The sequence below is a fragment of the Falco naumanni genome, chromosome 3, assembly GCF_017639655.2.
Source record: "Falco naumanni isolate bFalNau1 chromosome 3, bFalNau1.pat, whole genome shotgun sequence".
Lineage (NCBI taxonomy): Eukaryota > Metazoa > Chordata > Aves > Falconiformes > Falconidae > Falco > Falco naumanni.
Genome location: NC_054056.1, coordinates 45,770,750 through 45,788,522, shown reverse-complemented (window position 1 = coordinate 45,788,522; position 17,773 = coordinate 45,770,750). Strand labels below are relative to the sequence as shown.

General features: G+C 38.9%; 1 protein-coding gene across 1 annotated transcript in view; it reads left to right on the top strand.

Moving 5' to 3' along the window:
- The window catches only part of MOCOS (molybdenum cofactor sulfurase), a 232,959-nt gene extending 215,790 nt beyond the window's left edge, over positions 1-17,169 (top strand). Inside the window, exons 13-15 of the mRNA XM_040586176.1 lie at positions 3,175-3,301; positions 6,219-6,323; positions 13,640-17,169. Of these exons, the coding sequence (XP_040442110.1) occupies positions 3,175-3,301; positions 6,219-6,323; positions 13,640-13,786 (379 nt within the window). The 3' untranslated portion in view covers positions 13,787-17,169. The remainder of the gene's footprint in view (positions 1-3,174; positions 3,302-6,218; positions 6,324-13,639) is intronic.
- Positions 17,170-17,773: the final 604 nt, after the last annotated feature.

The following is a 17,773-nucleotide window of genomic DNA, read 5'->3' as shown; positions in this document are numbered from 1 at the left end:
TAGTTCTTAGTCACCCACCAAACATGCCCCCTGCGTTGAAATTCCTGTTTTGAGCGGAGGAGGAATATGGGGGGGGGTTTTGTTGTTGTTGGGGGTTTTGGTTTTTATTTATTTTTATTTTGGTTTTTTTGGTAGCTGTAGGAAGACTCATATAGAGCTTCAGGATTTAAAACCACTGACTGGTTTTCCTTCTGTAGAAATCACTTGGGCAATTTTAGGATATCATGGCAGTGCTCTGTGAAAATAGTTTGGAAAAGGTTTGAATCAGCCCATCTCTCAAGCCATTTTGACTACCCTTTCTCAGTGATAATTAATGCCGCCTTTTGAGGCTTGACTGGCTGAGTTACATCTCCTTGGGATAGCAACACTTCCAGTCATCCCTTACTCAGACTGGACTTTTTCCAAGGTAAGACTCAGTAAGGAACCTTCCAGACATGGGATTTGAGTGCAATGAAGAGTGAGGCACTAGAGGGAGCCACAAGTGAGCGTGAAGAGGACAGAGAACTTGGTAAAACAAGTGATGTCAGACGATCCACTGATATCACATCTAGTATCTTCCTAGTACAACTAGGCTTGCAATCTCCTTTTCCTCAAAGGAAACTCCAGATGTGATGAAGCTGCCATGGTGCCTGAGAAGCATCTTGCTTCCCACTCTGCAGCACAAGTTGGAAAATTCCTCCCTATTTTACCATGCAGTGCTTTCTCAGGGTGCTGGGGAGATAAGTTCAGCATAGATATACAGCATCCTCATTCTGCATGGTTAATAAATCATGGTGTATGAACTTTCAAAATACTGAATTGTGCAAAGTGCTTTCCAGCATCTGCACATACAAGTCTTTATTAAACTTATTTCTTTATTAGAAATTATTATTTAGCTTCTTGGCATTCAGGTTTGGCTTTGTTTAATGGAAACCTGCTAAGTTTTATAAAACAGTTTCAATCTTCAGTTGAGTTTTAATAATTTCTCGTTGTATCTTCCATAAGTAAAAATTAATCTTCAAGTTTGCACTTGCCCTTTGAGACGTGATCTAAAACAGAAACAGCAATTTAATTGAAAATTAAAATGTAACACAGTGTTGGAGAGCTACATGTACATGGAGATCTCGTCTCTCTGGTGTTGCCATTTCAGGTCACCTCCATGGAAGTCCTCATGGCCAGGCCTCATGCTCAAATGTTCTTGTTAGAAACATGCCCTTGAAGATGCAAATATTCATTTTCAAGTTTGCCTGTTAAATGTATGTAATGTGTTCTGCCTTGCAGGGCCCACTACTGCAAAGTCCAAAGTACCTAGGCTGGTTTTGCCAAATTGCACTGATCTCCACAACAGATCCTTGTTAACATTTGCAGGGTGAAGGTACCTGTGACTCCATCCAACCAATGCATGTTTTGAATGAGGGGAAATAATAGGAATTTACTCAGATACATGCTGCAGAGTAATTAGAAGCAGTTCCAAGGGCTGGGGATAGGCGCAAGAGCGGTGAGGTATTTTGGTGGTGAGCCTGAGCAGGTGGAAGGCACAGAGACTAGGAGCAGGGACATTGCAGTCTTTGAGGATCTGCAGCAAAGGATAAAATAGTAGAAACTCAAAGTAGTTTTCAGCAGCTGGCTCAGGACACTGCAGCTTTGAAGCTACTGGGGCTTTCGATCCTCCCGCTGGTACCAGCTGGGGTGGCAGGCACTTATCTGTCACAAAATGCATTCAAAACTAGAGGCTACCCAGCACCCGAGCTCTAAGAGCCCACAGCAAAGCTAGGAAGCACAACAGCGTAACTGAACTTGTCAATGATGCACTGCTATTTTCCTCCTTGTCTGTTTGAGCATCGGCATAGTCTACAACTTCTGTTGGCTCCTGTCTCCTGCAATCACTACGAATTGTGTCTCAGCTTGGGATTGCTTGTGGCATCTCAAGGGAAAACCTGTAGCACTTCAGCTTCCCATCCCACTTTCTACCCCCAGGCTGCTGGAGCCCTTGTGAGGCTGGGCTTGTGTGGTTTGACTGAAAGTCTGCACAGGCAGTTTATCCTTATGCACATTTGTCTGCTAAAGATCATGCAGACTGTTTTAAATAAAATCAAGCTCTTTTTTTTTTTTTTTCATCCAACAGGCCTGTTCTGCCAAGACTGCTTCATGTGAACAGTTTTCCCTGAACTTTCATTTTTGCATGCTTTTCTTCATTTTAATTTAAACACATTTTAAACTGTGTGTCCTTACTTTTTGAAAATATTTTTTTCCAGGATAGAAACTTCTCTTTTCACCACCTCTGCTATAGAGTGTCATATCCCAAAGTTGTCAGCAGAGCTGCTGGAGTATCAAAAATTTTTCACATCTATAACAGCTAATGCAAAAACAAAATGTTCTTTCCCACGAACACTCTCTTGCAAATTTTAGGGCTGTCTTTTTTTCTGATACTGGTTGGGTTCTCCTTAGAAGAGTGAAGAATGACAATCCAAAGATGCAGCCAGATTTCTGATATTTGTATGCAGTCTGCTGCTCTGTCTGCCTCATATATGTTCTCCACACTGACACAAATCTACACTCTGGCAATTCAAATGTTTGTAAAGAGCTGAAGATTCCACCACACCGAGATTATATTTTCTTCAAAACACCTATAATTTTGTGTAATCTGCTGCATCCCAAAGGCAAATAATAATACTAATAATACTACTACTACTAATAATAATAATAATACGAGGAATACATTCTCTCATAAAATACCTTTGCTGGTCTTTTTCACCTTCAGCATCTGCTGGTTTTGTCCCTTTTGCCATTGCAACATGTGCAGAATAAGTTTCTGTCTGCCTTCTTTTTAGAAGCATCTAACAAGTCAAATGATTACTAACTCAAAAGATCTTTTAATTTGTTACCATTGGCCTTACGTAAGATAACTATGAAGGAATTTTCTCATATGTGTTGTTCACAATCATCTGCCCACATGCTTTCATACCTACAGTTCCAGGTCTCATCTCTGAAGAAGCCATCTGGAGGATTACAAATTATGGTTAAATACCCTGTACCATTTTCATAGCTTTTGTAATAAAACTTGGTCCGAGTTATTCTGGAGAAAGATTTACTGAATCATGTTACCCACTAGATTCCTACAAAACAAACATCTACTGCAGAAGTAGTTAATAAAACTTTTTTCTTTTCTTTTTGTCTGTCACCTCTGTGAGACAGATTGGAAGAGCCACTGGAAATAGAGGAATTAATCCGACGTTTCCGTGCCAACATTGTCATCAGTGCACCAGAGTCCTTTGAAGAAGAAGAGTGGGCTGAAATTTCAATAGGTGCTCTGAGATTCCAGGTGTGACCTCCTCTCTTGTCCTAGTCCCAGTCTATCACAAAGTATTTTGACCCCTCGAGACAAAGCAATTTTTGCAAGGCTTTGACTGGAACATGGGTGGCACAGCTTGTGCACATACAATTTAGGGAGTGTGTAAAAAGACCAAACATGCTGTGACCTGTGGAAGACATGCATCAATATAATTGAGAGGTTTTGACATATTTCTCCACACCTTTTTTTTAATTTCATAATTCATAAAATTTCCTACCTCTATCCAACTGAGCAGAATAATATTCACTGTTTTGAGGCAGAGTTTGCAGCAAATACTTACCCAGCATATCACGAGAGAATACTGGTTGTTGTTAAGCATAATAGTCCAAATATAACCTCAGATTACTGCACATCAAGCAACTGATGCTAAAAGATTGGACATGAATACAAGTGAACAATCACTGTCTGTTGCCCTCTGTTGTATACATTTTGTCCTAATCTCCATTCAAGACATGTTTTTAAGTCTAGCCTGGTAGGGACTTTTTGTATGTTACGCTTTGTGTCATATCTAACAACATAATGTGTTTTGTACTGTAAGGAAAGTGCTGAAGAGTCAGACTGTTGGCAAATACATTCTTTTTGAGAAAAACTTCAACAAAGGATCCATGAAGACGCTACACATGAAATCTAAGGGAATGATGCCAAGGCCAGGCTGGATGGGGCTTTGAGCAACCTGGTCTAGTAGAAGGTGCCCCTGCCCATGGCAAGGGGGTTGGACTAAATCCAACTGGTTGGATCTTTAAAGGTCCCTTCCAACCCAAACCATGCAATGATTCTATGATGCACACATTTGTTACATGTTCTATTGGATCTGACTGGTCCTTAGATGTGAAATATGTATCTGAGAATGCATTGCCTAGGATGTGAAAGTGGCTTATTCATTGTTTTCTCAAGGATGATAATTAAGGTGTGAATAACAGAAGGGCTAAGGTCAAATCTAGAAGCTGTGATAGACATCACTCCTATTTCTTTCTGGTCAGCATACTGTAAGAAATTGAGAGGTCATTTTTTCAGTAAAGGTGGAAAATATGACTTATCTGTTCTTTTTTATGTGTACTTTGATCAGTAAGCTGTATTATGAGTTACAGAAAATTGAGGGAAAAAATTCTTTAGGTAGGAGATCAGAAACACAAAGGACAAAATCCTTCGTGTATAGCTTATTGGAAGCTGGAGTTACACTAGGGAGCTCAGCTCAGGATCCTGTTGTGGAAGATACTGTAAAATTACAAACTAAAAAGGCATTCCTGTTTCTGGCATTTAAATATTTTAGGATTGAAAGCCAAAAATAGAAAGGCTTATGCAACCCGCATTGTATTTTCCACTTTCTTCTAGGTCCATATTCAGATACATAGTAGAAATGACGCTTGATGCCAGAAAAATGGTAGAAGAAACTGTTGACCAAAGCAGACCAGGAGGAAATATTTCTTTCACTGTCTTGTTTTCTTGTTTCTTTAATAAAATATTAAAGCTGTGGAAAATCATCTTCTGAAAAAACTGAGCCAAATGTATAGCTTTGATGATTACACTGAGGAGTTGTACAAGCAGTTCTAGATGCATCTCAAAAAAATGAATCATAGAATTATAGAATCATTTAGGTTGGAAAAGACCTTGAAGACCATCAAGTCCAACCATCAACTTAACACTGCCGAGTCCACCACTAAACCATGTCCCTAAGTGCCTTACCAACATGTCTTTTAAGTACCTTCAGGGATGGTGAGTTAACCACTTCCCTGGGCAGCCTGTTCCAATGCTGGACCACCCTTTTGGTGAAGAAATTTTTCCTAATATCCAATCTAAACCTGCCCTGGTTCAACTTGAGGCTCTTTCATCCTATCACTTGTTTCTTGGGAAAAGAGACAGACACCCACCTTGCTACAACCTTTTTTCAGGTAGTTGTAAAGAGCGATAAGGTCTCCCTGGAGCCTCCTTTCTCCAGATTAAACAACCCCACTTCTTTTGGCCGCTCCTCATAAGACTTGTGCTCCAGACCCTTCACCAGCTTCATTGCCCATCTGTAGACACGCTTCAGCACCTCAGTGTCTTTATACACTTCAGATCAGCATATAAAAATGTTTGCAATGTAAGGTTTAATTATTGGCCCTATTTGAAATTTATGACACATTTCACAAAAGTAGAATGTGTATATTGGGATACTGTAAGAACAGTTATTTTCTATAAAGTACAGCTTTGCTAAATTTAGGGATGCAATCTTAAGGGAAACTGCAGTATGGTTTCCTTCATGTTAATGCTTTAAGAAATTTGTTGCAGTGGTTTTTTTCCCCTAAAAACACACCCTATGTCAAAAAACAATTAACTATGAGATCCATGCTCTGTATTATAGATGTTAGACTACAGGATCTCATTATTCCTTGTAATTATGTAAACTTGTGAAAACAGACATTTTGCATTCTGATTATCTACAAGTGCCATGCATGTAAGAAAGATATTGTGCATTTCAGCTGTAAAACAAACACAAGAAAATCCTCCTTGGATTAAATCCTGAGTTGCTGGCTTAATTTTGTATTCAGTTCTCCTTTGGGCAAGTAGCCTTGCCAGCCTGTAGATGAAATGAAGCCATCAGGAAATACAAATTTATAAATGTTTGGTATTTCTCAGATTCTGACTTTGGGAAAGTTTTGCGTAAAAAAAGGAAAGAAAAAAAGTGAATTAAAAATTCAGTGAGATCTTTGCAAGTAGACCCTTTGAAAATGTACTTACTACATTAGGTGAACAAGCCTGACCTTTCGCATACTTAAAGCATAGAAGAACACACAAAAGCTATGTGAGAGATACGTGTTTAAGATAGTATGATGGTCAGAAGATTGTGCTGTTGTGTGTTGGACTGCTTTGGCATACAGCTATGAACTTTCTTTAACTAAAATTTCAGGTTGTGGGTCCATGTAGCAGATGTCAAATAATCTGCATTGATCAACAGTCTGGGGAACGAAACAAAGAATTTCTGCAGTCTCTTTCTGCTGCCAGAGGTAGAAAGGTCAGTACAGTTGAAAAAGTCCAAAAAAGGTGTATAGAAAGATGTAGTGGCTTTATTGCATGCACAGTGAAATACCTGCTGAGAGAATATTCACGATTAAGTTGTTATGCTAATCATTAGCATTTTTTTTTTTCAGTGAAAAGAGGGTGCACTTACAATGTAGATATGACATGGTTTATTTCCATAAAATGCTCAACACTTTTTATTCAGAAGTTGACTATTAATATGCATTATTTTTTACTGTGGTTGCTTTTATTCAGTATGTACTGCTTTACAATGCGCTTATTTCGGTCTTGAAAAACACAAACTGATGCACTGATGTCATTTAAGAAGAGAAATCTGAAGAAAAATCAGAAAGTGTTTGAAATTATACACTTAGCTCATAAGACTAAATTTTGTTCTTACTGTGAGAAACCACTTAGCATGGAAAACAGCAGATATGAATATAGTCAAAGCAGAGAGTAATTGATTAAGTAAGTGACTGGAGAGTAAGTGTGAAAAACAGGCATTCATTTGGAGTCCTGCTTCCTAAATTTGTATTGCTGCTTGGAATGGAGAGTGCTCAGATGATAGCTAAACAGTTCAGCGACCTAAAAGCTTCACAAATCTCCTCATACCTATTTATTTAGCTGAAAATCCTTACTCTAAATTCATTGCTTCCCATTTGTTAAGCTTCTGTTGTAAAAGTTGGTTAGCCAGTCAGAGCTCAGAAGCCTCACTAATACCAGCCAAACACCAGAGACTGGGCACAGCGCAGGGGCAGAGCAATAACGAATAGGCTGAAAATCATTCACCCAAAGAATGCCCAAACAAGTTACAAATACTTTATTTGTTTAGAAAAAAAAAAACAATAAATTGATTTGTCTCAGTGATTCATTAAGCCAACAAAGGGCTACGCTTTCAATGAATGTTATCCTTGGTGAGTAGGAGCCGCCTGATGCAGTGAGATGGGGGAGAGGTGAGCAGGCAGGGGCCAGCTGCCTAGGCACAGCTTCCAGCTGACCTGAGATGACTTAGGGTTGCACAGCAGGCTCTGGCATCCAGATCACCACAGACATGTCCCTTTTGTGAGATGAGCACCTGTCCATGGTAGGTAGCTTGAGGACAAGAATCCTCTCCGGGTGATGGTAAGCCACAGCTGGAACATCTGGGACACGTCAGAGTACATTCTGGCACTTTGGGCGAAGATGCTGCCCAGGTGCTACATGGTGTGTGGTATGCGGGGGACTTTACCTACCTACATTGTGACTTGAATCCTCTGTAGAGGGAAAGCACTCTGTCAGCGACCTTCCCAAATGGCAACAAAACCTTACGTAGGACATAGATTCCTCAGGAGAGGCAGAGCATCTTCTGCATGTTTCCTGCAGCAAAGATGAGCTCCTCTTCCATTCTGATTATCTCAGCAATGCGAAGATTTTCTTGATACAAGCACTCCCAGAACCGAGTTAACTCGTTCAAACAGAACTAAGGCAAAGAGAGCAATCCAGCCTCTTGAGAACAACCTGGCACCAGATAAAAGATGCGTGGCAAGGTGAGGCACTGCAGAGCACAGTGCTGCTATTCACAGCGGGGGAGTGCCCTGCTTCCCTCCGCTGCGCAAGGGTATACGTGCTGCAAAGAACTGAGCCTTCAGCTTTTTTTTTTATTTTCCCAGCCTTCAGCGCTGCTGGCAGATGGGAACTTGTCAGCATGCCAAGCTCTGCATAAGGCCAAGTCTTCTCCGTTAGCTTGACAGCTGAAAGAGGTAGTTTGAACTGGTAGTGTTGCCTGAACTTGTCTGAGAAGACCTCAGAGCCCATCCCTCCTTCAAGTCGTCTGTGGGGTGATGGTCACCAACTGGTTATCAGCGAGTGGCACCTGAGGACTACCGTATCTTCAGTGTGCTAAGCAGACCTAGCAGAGGAGATTGATCCAAACCTTTCACAATGGAGAGAAAGAAGATCAAGTTCATGTGACCACTAAACTGCAGAGCTAATCCTTTGGTGACTCATATCTCTAGCATGCCCTTTTGTTAAGGAATCATCTAATAGACTTAATTTTCATTTTTTATTAGATTATAAGATTTTTGTCAGATTATATCAAATACAGATTCAGTGAAGGAATTTAGCAGTGTTTGTTCCCAGATGTCAATAATATGATTTGAACTACAAAAAACAGATGCAGCAAAATAAGATTTGAGCTAATTTCCCAGTACAAGGGGAACTGATATTTTTGAAAGGTTGTCGTAGTTGCTCAGTTTCCAAACGAATGGATAGCAAATCCTGAATACTTAATGAAAGAGTCAGATATCAATATTTACTATTTTGTTTTGTTTTTCCAAGAACACCAGCCTGGAAAATATATTGAACTTTATCAGACTGGTAGCCCAAATAACAGCACTGCCAATTAACTTCACTAATAAGCTAGATAGCATAAGGCTTTTAAGAGGTGCTTCAATATTTATTTCTGCAACAGTGTTTTTCTCCTTGGAACCTGGTGCTCCGAGGTGAAAGACTGAGGTTTTGCATAGAGGGATTGCAGCTGAAAGTCAGGTATTGTAATTAGCCACACAAGTAATTTGCATGTTTCCTGATAAATGTCAAGCAAGGTGCTGATGCCTAGCCAGCTACTTCTTATGAAACTTTTTATCACATTGTTTGAAATAAAACACAAACACTGCTACAAAGCGAGCTTGAGCTCTGCTGCCATCAGTTCTGAAGAAACGCTCATTAAGGATTCCTTCTGTAATTTTTGACTGAAAAGGAAAAATGAGCTCTCCTGTGACACAGCTCTGTTACTGCAGGAGACTACAAAAGACTAGGTAACTACATTAAGCAAATAGCACAAAAGATAGCCACACACTGTTTCCCATGCATCAACACCTGATGTAAAACACACATAGACAGAAAGGAGAGAACACTGAATTCTTGCCCATCTTCTGTGATTTGCCAATGCAGTTTAACGCTGACAAAAGCAGAAGCCCTGTGGGTAGATCTGCAGTAGTGCTAGAAGCTGGGACTTGCTGTCAAGGTAGCAAGGGGAATTGCATTAGCAGCCTGCCCCAGTATAAATGTATGGATAGTGGTACATCAAGGGAAATCCATTATGTTTGCACATGCCCTCGTACACTAAAAAGCTTGTGGTTTTTTTTCCTGCGGGCTGTTGATCCTCCTTTATGTGCCTTGATCCTCCTTCATTGTGCCTTGGGAGAGCTTCTTTCCCTGCAAAATTAGATGGTGCCTCTGGATTGCTTACTGCAACATTAGCAAGAATAGCAAATGGCTTCTCTTATCTGATGCATCATTATCATCATTTTCATAGTAATGCAGGGCTTTACACTGTGCAATGCTTTTCATCCAAAGATCTGGAACATTAGCAAACAGTGATTGAAGTAATTAATAGACTTCTGAAATAATACGGTTCTCTTTTCTCATTGGTGGCTGAACTGGAAAATGCATTTATTTAAGGAGGAGCAAAGGAAAATCAGTTCTTAGGAAAACATTCTGCTGTCCAGATATTTTCAACAGAACAAGATGGAGGGGGGGGGAGGGTTGACAGCAAATTAAAAGTTCCTCTTCTTTCCAGTATGAAAAATCAGCATGTTGAAAGTGAGTACTTTCACTTCCCTATTTTGTAAAGCTTTATTATTACGTTTTGGTGAATCCAGAGCTAATAAAACATCCTTATGGGTTTTTTTTTAAAAAATGGCTTTATTAATTGCATCCCACTAACCTTTGCATGGGAGGCAGGACATGTTATTGTATGAATAAAATGAGCAGGCATGAATAAGTAAATTTATCTACTGGGAGAAAGCAGCTGAGAGCTATATCCAAGGGCAAAATCCAGAATTCATCCATCCAAAGCTACATTTTAGCATGCACTATCACTTACATGCTTGTTACACATCCTAGCAGAGCATTTTCCCTACCAAGTACTAGTCTGAATTAACTGATTGTTTAGGAGCTGTAGCTTGAAGGCATCTCATCTCAGCCTTTGTCAGATGTAGTGCCTCAGGTTTATATCTTAACAAAAGGAGATACTGCACCCAGGATATTTCTCTGTCAGTGAATATCTAAGCAGTGTGTATTACTGTTGATCCAGTAAATGTGCTTGAAACAACATGCAAGAATGAAAGCATTTTATAGCTCCTCCTTTAAGCGAGTGTGATGATTATCATATGATTCACTGCTGGCAAGAATAAGTACGTTTTATCTATTTCTCCCAGCAGTGAAGCATTGTGCTTTTTCCTAATCAAGAAACTTTACATTTTTTTTGTCTCTGTGAAGTTTAAGAGTATTGGGGAGAGCCCCTACTGACATCAGAACACCAAAAACATAAAGCCACAGAACTCACAGTCCATCACTCCCTTCCCAGTTCTTGGTGTTTTCTGGGGAGGTTATATTCAGAATGAAACGCCCTTGAAGTCAGGAAAAGGTAGCGACAGCACAGAGAGATTATGCGTCTCACTGTAATAACTCTGCAGGCTGTAATCTGTGCATCTGAAAGCCTCGTTTTTCAACAGTGAAATGTGAGAAGGGCCAATTTCTACATTTTTATCTTTCTCTTGAAACAGAGCTGAAATGACAGGGTGCACAGCTTTTGTGGTTGCTTGGTGGGGGGCAGGTTGCTGTTATCACTACTTGCTGAGTCAATATATGTAATTATTGAAAAAACAAATTTTTTTTACTTAAAAAAAAATATTAAATCCACTTCTGGTAATTACAAGTTAAAGAACATTCACAAAAGAGGTCAGCAATTCCAAGCAGGTATGAGTACTAAAATATGTATATCATCAGTATATCATCACCTTGAAAACTCCTGAGGTATCACCCAGTCTCAGCACTGAAAAAATACTATGAGACTTTAAATGCCAAATCAGAGTAGGGAAATACTAAGGATCAGTGTTAAAATAATATTTGAGAACTCATGAAGATAAGATGTATTTGCACATGCCTTTTCTTAAGTAATTCTGAATAAAGTGCTTTAAGGAAAAAAAAAATCTTGCTACAGGTTTCATAACAATAGAAAAATTGGTAAATTAAATTCTCCACAGTGAACAAGCTGCCCAGATTTATTTTGGTCTCAGTTTAAGACAAATCAAGATGTCAGTACAGTAGATATAAATAAAAACTTCTCATGTATCAAATAAATTCATTTACAGAGATGGGTTTTAACATTCCTTCCTGTGTGAAAAGTGGTATAGCATAGACTAATATTCATTTTACAGTATTTGGGTTTTTAAAACAACAAAATTATGTCAACTGTCATTTTTGCACTAGGGTGTAAGATGTAAATCCAAGTTATTAACCATAAGGCTGAAAAACACATCATTTGTGCCAACAGAGAAACCACAGCTTGTTAACAAATAAGAGAAAAGCGAGAACAGAAATATAATACTATATACTTTAATATTTCAAATGAAAGAGTTACTAACTTACCATTTTAGCATCACAGCTGATTCAACACTGTCACTGTGCTGGAGGATTGCGATCTTTCTGTGCTGTAGTTGTTCCTCAGCATTAAATACTAGAACACTGACCGTAAGGATTTACGTGTGTCCACCAGTGTTAACACCATTATGGTCACAGGTGTCCAAAAGGTGTCGTTAACAGGATAGGCCTGATCAGGCCCAGCTCGTACCCCATATGTATGAAATGCCATTGAGATGAAGGAATAGCAGAAGTAGCCAAGAAAACCTCTCCTTGGAGGCTGGTTTGGGGTTTGTTTTTTTGGTTTTGGTTTTTTTTTTTAATGTTTAGGATTACAAATGGAAGAGAAAGACCCACATTCAGAATCTGAGGCCCTGTTTGTACAGATCTGTGCTTTACAGCAGCTCTCTCACTTGGGAGTAGGTCTCAGCCTTACCTCTCACTAATTCTTCAAAGACCAGAAGCTGTTTGGTGTTACCTCATTACTGTATCTTTCTTTAATTATACAGTGCAAGAACAGGAGAAAACATACTGCCTTCATATTTAGTCTGTCAAATATACTCCCTTAAATTCAGCTAACACTTTTTTTTAATGCATTGCAATTCCTTTTACCTAGTGTATTCTTCTAAATCTACTGTAAATGTAATGCTCTCAGTTTCAGGGTCATCCATCTCAACAATGGCAGTTAATGTAATCAGGAAATGGAGAAGGAGAATTCAGTTTTGTTTGTAATGCATATCATTTGCTTATTTACTTTATACGTTTGAGTGACTGGTACATTTTGGCGGCAGCCTACCAAACCAAAATACTTTTTATTGAAATCTGTAAAAGAAAAAAGACAAGAAAAGAGGCATTGGGTTTCCAAGGTCCTCAGTTCTGATGAACAAAGACATTCTGAAGTCTACATATCAATTATCAATTTAACATGGTCTTCAGCGTTCCTTTATGTCTAACTTTACGTATTTATTTAATTAACTATTATCTAATAGTCTGGAAAAGATTATCATGAGATTGCAAATCTATTTCTTGTGCATTTCTAAATTCTCCACTGTTGAAAAACAAAACCACAGAAACACACCAGTCTCTTACTGTGACGTTTCCAGATCACACTCGTCTGTTCACAGCTACAACTGTGATGTTCAATGTGCTTAAGATCAAGACCAGACATAAAAGTGCAGCTGCTCAGATCAGGTTTTCAGTGCCTGCAAGGGTGTATGGTCAATGGGTGAAATGGTTATTCTGTTCCTCTGTTCTTTATTACTCAGTATCACAAGGACATTTATCTAAGTATTTCTAATATTTATGTAGGATGGCTTCACAGGTAGTGACAGGGAACAAGTGGTAGTCCTAATAAAACAAACTTTCTGAATATTTTCTGTAAAATATGCTAAAATATTCATAAAAACAAATGAAGGGAAATTCACAAAGGCTAGACAGAACAAAGTTCTGTTAATAAAGTGAATAATTCATGGTAGAAGATGCAAGACTTTCCCTCACTGTTTGAACATACATGCATTCTCATGCTGCCTAGTCTTTTTTTTTTTTTTTTTTTTTTTTTTTGTGATAATGAATTAACTGTATTTGTCAAGAAGCCAGAACAGTCATTAAATGACAAGACTGTGAGGGAGTGTGAATTGCATATATGATACTATGGAACTCATGATGAAATACTATGTTATTTATCCACTTACTTAAGGTATTATTCTTGAATAGCATGGGGTTAGCTTTTGTTTACTAGTCTATTATAGTTAATTAGTTAAAAATGTTCTTAATTACATGGAGATAGCACATACCTCCTTATTCTTAAAGCAATATTGTTTTTCTAAACATATCTGGGTTGTGAGTTCCTGTATAGATCTGGTTACTTTAACATGAGTTGCGTATCAATAAATGTTTTGCTTTTTTCAGACAAACTTTGGCATATACCTGATGAACCAGCCCTTGTGCTCATCCTTTCCAGATATTTTATCAGTTGGATCTCAAGTACTTCCAGTGCTGAAGGAGAATACAGAAATTCAGCCCCCGACATCCAGTGAAGAAAAATGTTCAGGATAGATTCAGTGGTGGAGATGAGATTTGTATGCAACTCCCGGGAAAAGTCAGTAGTCATTTATTCAAAAAAGAGTGAAAGCTTCCACTCATTTGCTTCTGGTTTAAGTCTTAATTTTCTGTTTGCTGTAAGCGTTATCAGATGGCAGAACTCTTGGTAATTACAGCTCACCTACATGTTTTTGCTTGTGATTAGCTTACAGCAGCCATAACTATTTTGCTCAATTGCTTCAGGATGCAACAGGTTCAATCAAGTTTTACTGGTGGATGACTCCCAAAACAAGCCCGACATTGTTGTCAGAAACCCACATCTCAATGAAGGAAAGTAAACACAACAATATACTACTTCCTTATGTTGCTTTGTTAAAACCACAATTAGGAGAGAGGATGCAGGACATGTTTTAGAAACAGTTTGGGTGGGAAGCGAACAGTGAGAGAGTGCCGTGAGAGTAGCAATCCATTCAGCTTTTTAAAAATGAAACTGAATGTGATATGTAGACAGTGTGAAAGCACTGGAGAAGATGGAACTGTTATTGGGAAATCTGTGTCTCCTTCTTTGGAAGTGGTGTGTGAGAATGACAAAAAGGCACAAAGATCAATGAAGATTCAGTATGCTGTTTGCAAAACACATTCCCCATGAAGCAATTCCATCCATTTGTTCTTGACGTCTTTCTCTCATTCCCATTTGCTACTTTTCTGTTTGCTTTATTTTATGTGATGATTTCTCACACAGTTGTTTCCTTATGTATTTGTGGATGTTGACACTTTTTTTTTCTAAGTAGAGATTTTTCAGATAATACAGTCATGTTTTCTATCCAAACTTTGTTTACCCTCAGTGGTCTCTAATGACCACTTAAGGGAAGCCTTGAAAGTCTGGATGCTTCTCCATCCCAAAGAGGTCAAGGTATTCTTTTTTCATTCTCTGTGCATTTGATAATGTTCTTCTTAGAAGGCTTTTGTGTTCTTTACGCTCCTAAATATGACTCATGCTATCTGATTTCTGAGAGAAAATGTGTGAAACCTAGGACCTTGTCCGACATATCTGTTACTGTGAAAATTAAAAAAAAAAAATAAAGCAAGGCACACAGCAAAAAAAAAAACCAAACAACACATGGGAAGTCAATGTAATAGACTGAACACATTGAGGCCAGGTGTTTTATGAACCCCAGCATGTATCCAGCCAGCCATAGGGCAATTTCATGATTCCAGGAAGTCCTTCTGGAAAAAGAAATTCTCCTAGACTGGCTGCTGTAATGGCATTTGGGAAGTGAAATTTTGACCCTCTTAAAAGCACCCTCAGAACTCTCATCCAACATGATTTAGGTCTTCCTTGGGGCAATTTTGGCTCAAACTGTGTGAAAGTGCTTCTGGCTGAAGCAATCCTTGAGTTGTTTGAGTATATCCCTGGAGGGGAGTAGGTGGTTTTGTGAAAGAATTGGTCAAACAGTCATTTTGAAAGGGAAGCGACTACCACAGAGTGGCATGCAACTGGAAAAGAAAAGGGAAGCATATTGCCCAGTGTGTGAATCAGAACTCAAAAATGGTCTTTTTCCTTTCTCTTTTTTTTTTTCTTTTCTTCTTTCGTTTTTTTTCTTTTTCTTTTGAAGAACTGGTTTTACTCACTTCAGCTGGAACAGACTCTTATTAGTCTCTCAGCAAAGCTTTGTAATGGAAATGAGAAGATACATTATCTATTTCTTACAACCTGCCATAAAATACATGGAAAGAGAGGCCTTTCATATGTATGTAAACTGAGGATGAGTTTTGAGAGTTGTACCTTCCACTTCAGAGCCTGAGCACTGCTCCTTCATGTCTGCTTTGAAAAGCGGGGGCTTTATCTGTTTAAAAGTTAATTATCTGATGTTGTAATGAGCAGGCTTTTTCAAACCTTGAAAAGCAGCTTCATGGTATCTAAATCTCTTAACTGTTTCACTCTTTGCCTTTCTGTTATGCAGAACATTGTTTTGTGGATAGAAAGCCAGCAAAGCTCTGGCAAAAGACCTGCTGTATGCTGACCTTCAGGTGATCTCTGGTGCTTTGCTCTGTCCTCTTCACCTCACCAATATGTCATTTGTTTCAAATGGCACAGAAGTTAGAAAAGGAAATTGAAAGCAAACCTCAGCAAGCTCTGTTTCACTTGTTATTGGATTAACTACAAAATAAGTCACTTTGGTACACAGTGGCTTGACAAATACCATTTGTGAATAGCTTTAATGCAACGTATGATAACTAAGGATGAGAGGATTTGAACTTTAAAAATGTCATGCTTAGTCATTTTGACCTATTATTTACAGGCAATTATACTCTCTCTCCGCTGTGTCTTAGTAATATTAGATCAAGAATAATTTTGTCATTTTACAGGAGGAAAAAAATATTTTCTCTGATGTACGAACATGCTCATTAGTATATTCCGTGCATTTCCCAGAAGGAACATCCTTGAGCTACAGTGATAGGAAATGTCACAATGCTCTAGGCTGATGGAAGAGACACAAGGAATCTTTCACCTCAACAAAGAATAGGGTTTCCCTTCTAGTAAATGGAGTGTTCTTGCCAAGACAAATTCTTCTCAGTGCCAATACTCTGTGGAAAATCTTGAAGTAAGAAGAGTCACCTTTTAATGATGTGTGCTGTAAGTTTGTAGAAAGAACATCCCTTCCATAATGTGAAAAAAATTCAAAGAAACTTGGCATAGTGCAAACCTAGGTACTGCAGGAACAAGGAGGAAACAAACACTTGAAACACTGTATATATTACATAGAAAGATTATATGTTCTATAAGGGGTGACTTTTTAATCTTCAGAATATATAGAAAAAAGCCTGTTTCACATGAATGCAGGCTTTTTTGTCTAAGCAATCCCATTGCTGCAAAATTAAATCTTTGGACTAATTGCAGGTGTATGTTTTCCTTATATGGATAAGGAATGTACTCTAATAACAGCATTTTCCATGTAGAAAGTCCTCTATATATTTGAAAACTAAGTCGATATTTCCTTACAATGAATTATTCAGATACATTCCATTTTCTGTGAGACTTAACTCCTTCCCAATTCTCAGGGCAAAAAAATGGTGATCATTAGAAGCTCTAATAATAGCCAGGAAACCACAGGACAGAAATCAGCATTTTTAAGAGAAGCCTCTGAACTCTGTGTTCTCTGATATGACTAAGATATCTCAGATACACTTTATGATTTATATCCTTTGTTATGGCATCCTTCAAAATATGTTCAAAATTTTAGGTCACCCTTCTGTTAAAATCATACATAAAGCAGAAGGAAGGACAGCGTAGAAATGTGATTATTGTTCATAAATCATAGAGATTATGCTATGCGTTTCTTCTTCAGTCGTTTTTTAACTTTCTTGGAAATGAAACCAATAAAATATATATTGTGCTTGATGTGTTTACTGGTGGTGATTGCATTCTTGACCTTTGAGCTCATGAGATGCCAAGTTCTGCTTGGAGGCATTGCCAGTCTCATGGGGCGAGTATGTGGCTCAGGACTGAAGGGATGTCTCGTTGCTGCTGGGATTCACAGGTGAGGTGTTCCTCCAGATATTTTTGCTGATGGCCTCCATCTGTCCGGTCAGCATGCCAGTCAGTTGCACACTCAACTCAGGCCCTGCACAAAATGCACTAATCACTGGTTTCCCTTAAAATACGTCTGGAGGCAGTCCTGTTGGAGCCATCTCTGTTACCCAAAGGTTGGAGCTCTCACAAAGGGTGTTGGAGAAAAGAAGGTTCATTTCCCTCCCCTTTTCCTGGAGGGATCCAACACCATCTTTTTCTGCTGCCTAACCATCAGTCAGTGGGCAAGACTGGGGACTTAAAAGGGCTGAGGGTGTGTGGGAATCACAGGGAAGGCTTGTCCCTCCCTTCTCATGAGGTTTGCACAGAAATGGTCTGTGATTCACTGGGACAAAGAGAGAGGGACACTGGCACAGCGAGGCAGGACCCACACGTGACTCCGAGCTACTCATTCATGCTCTTCTGGATTT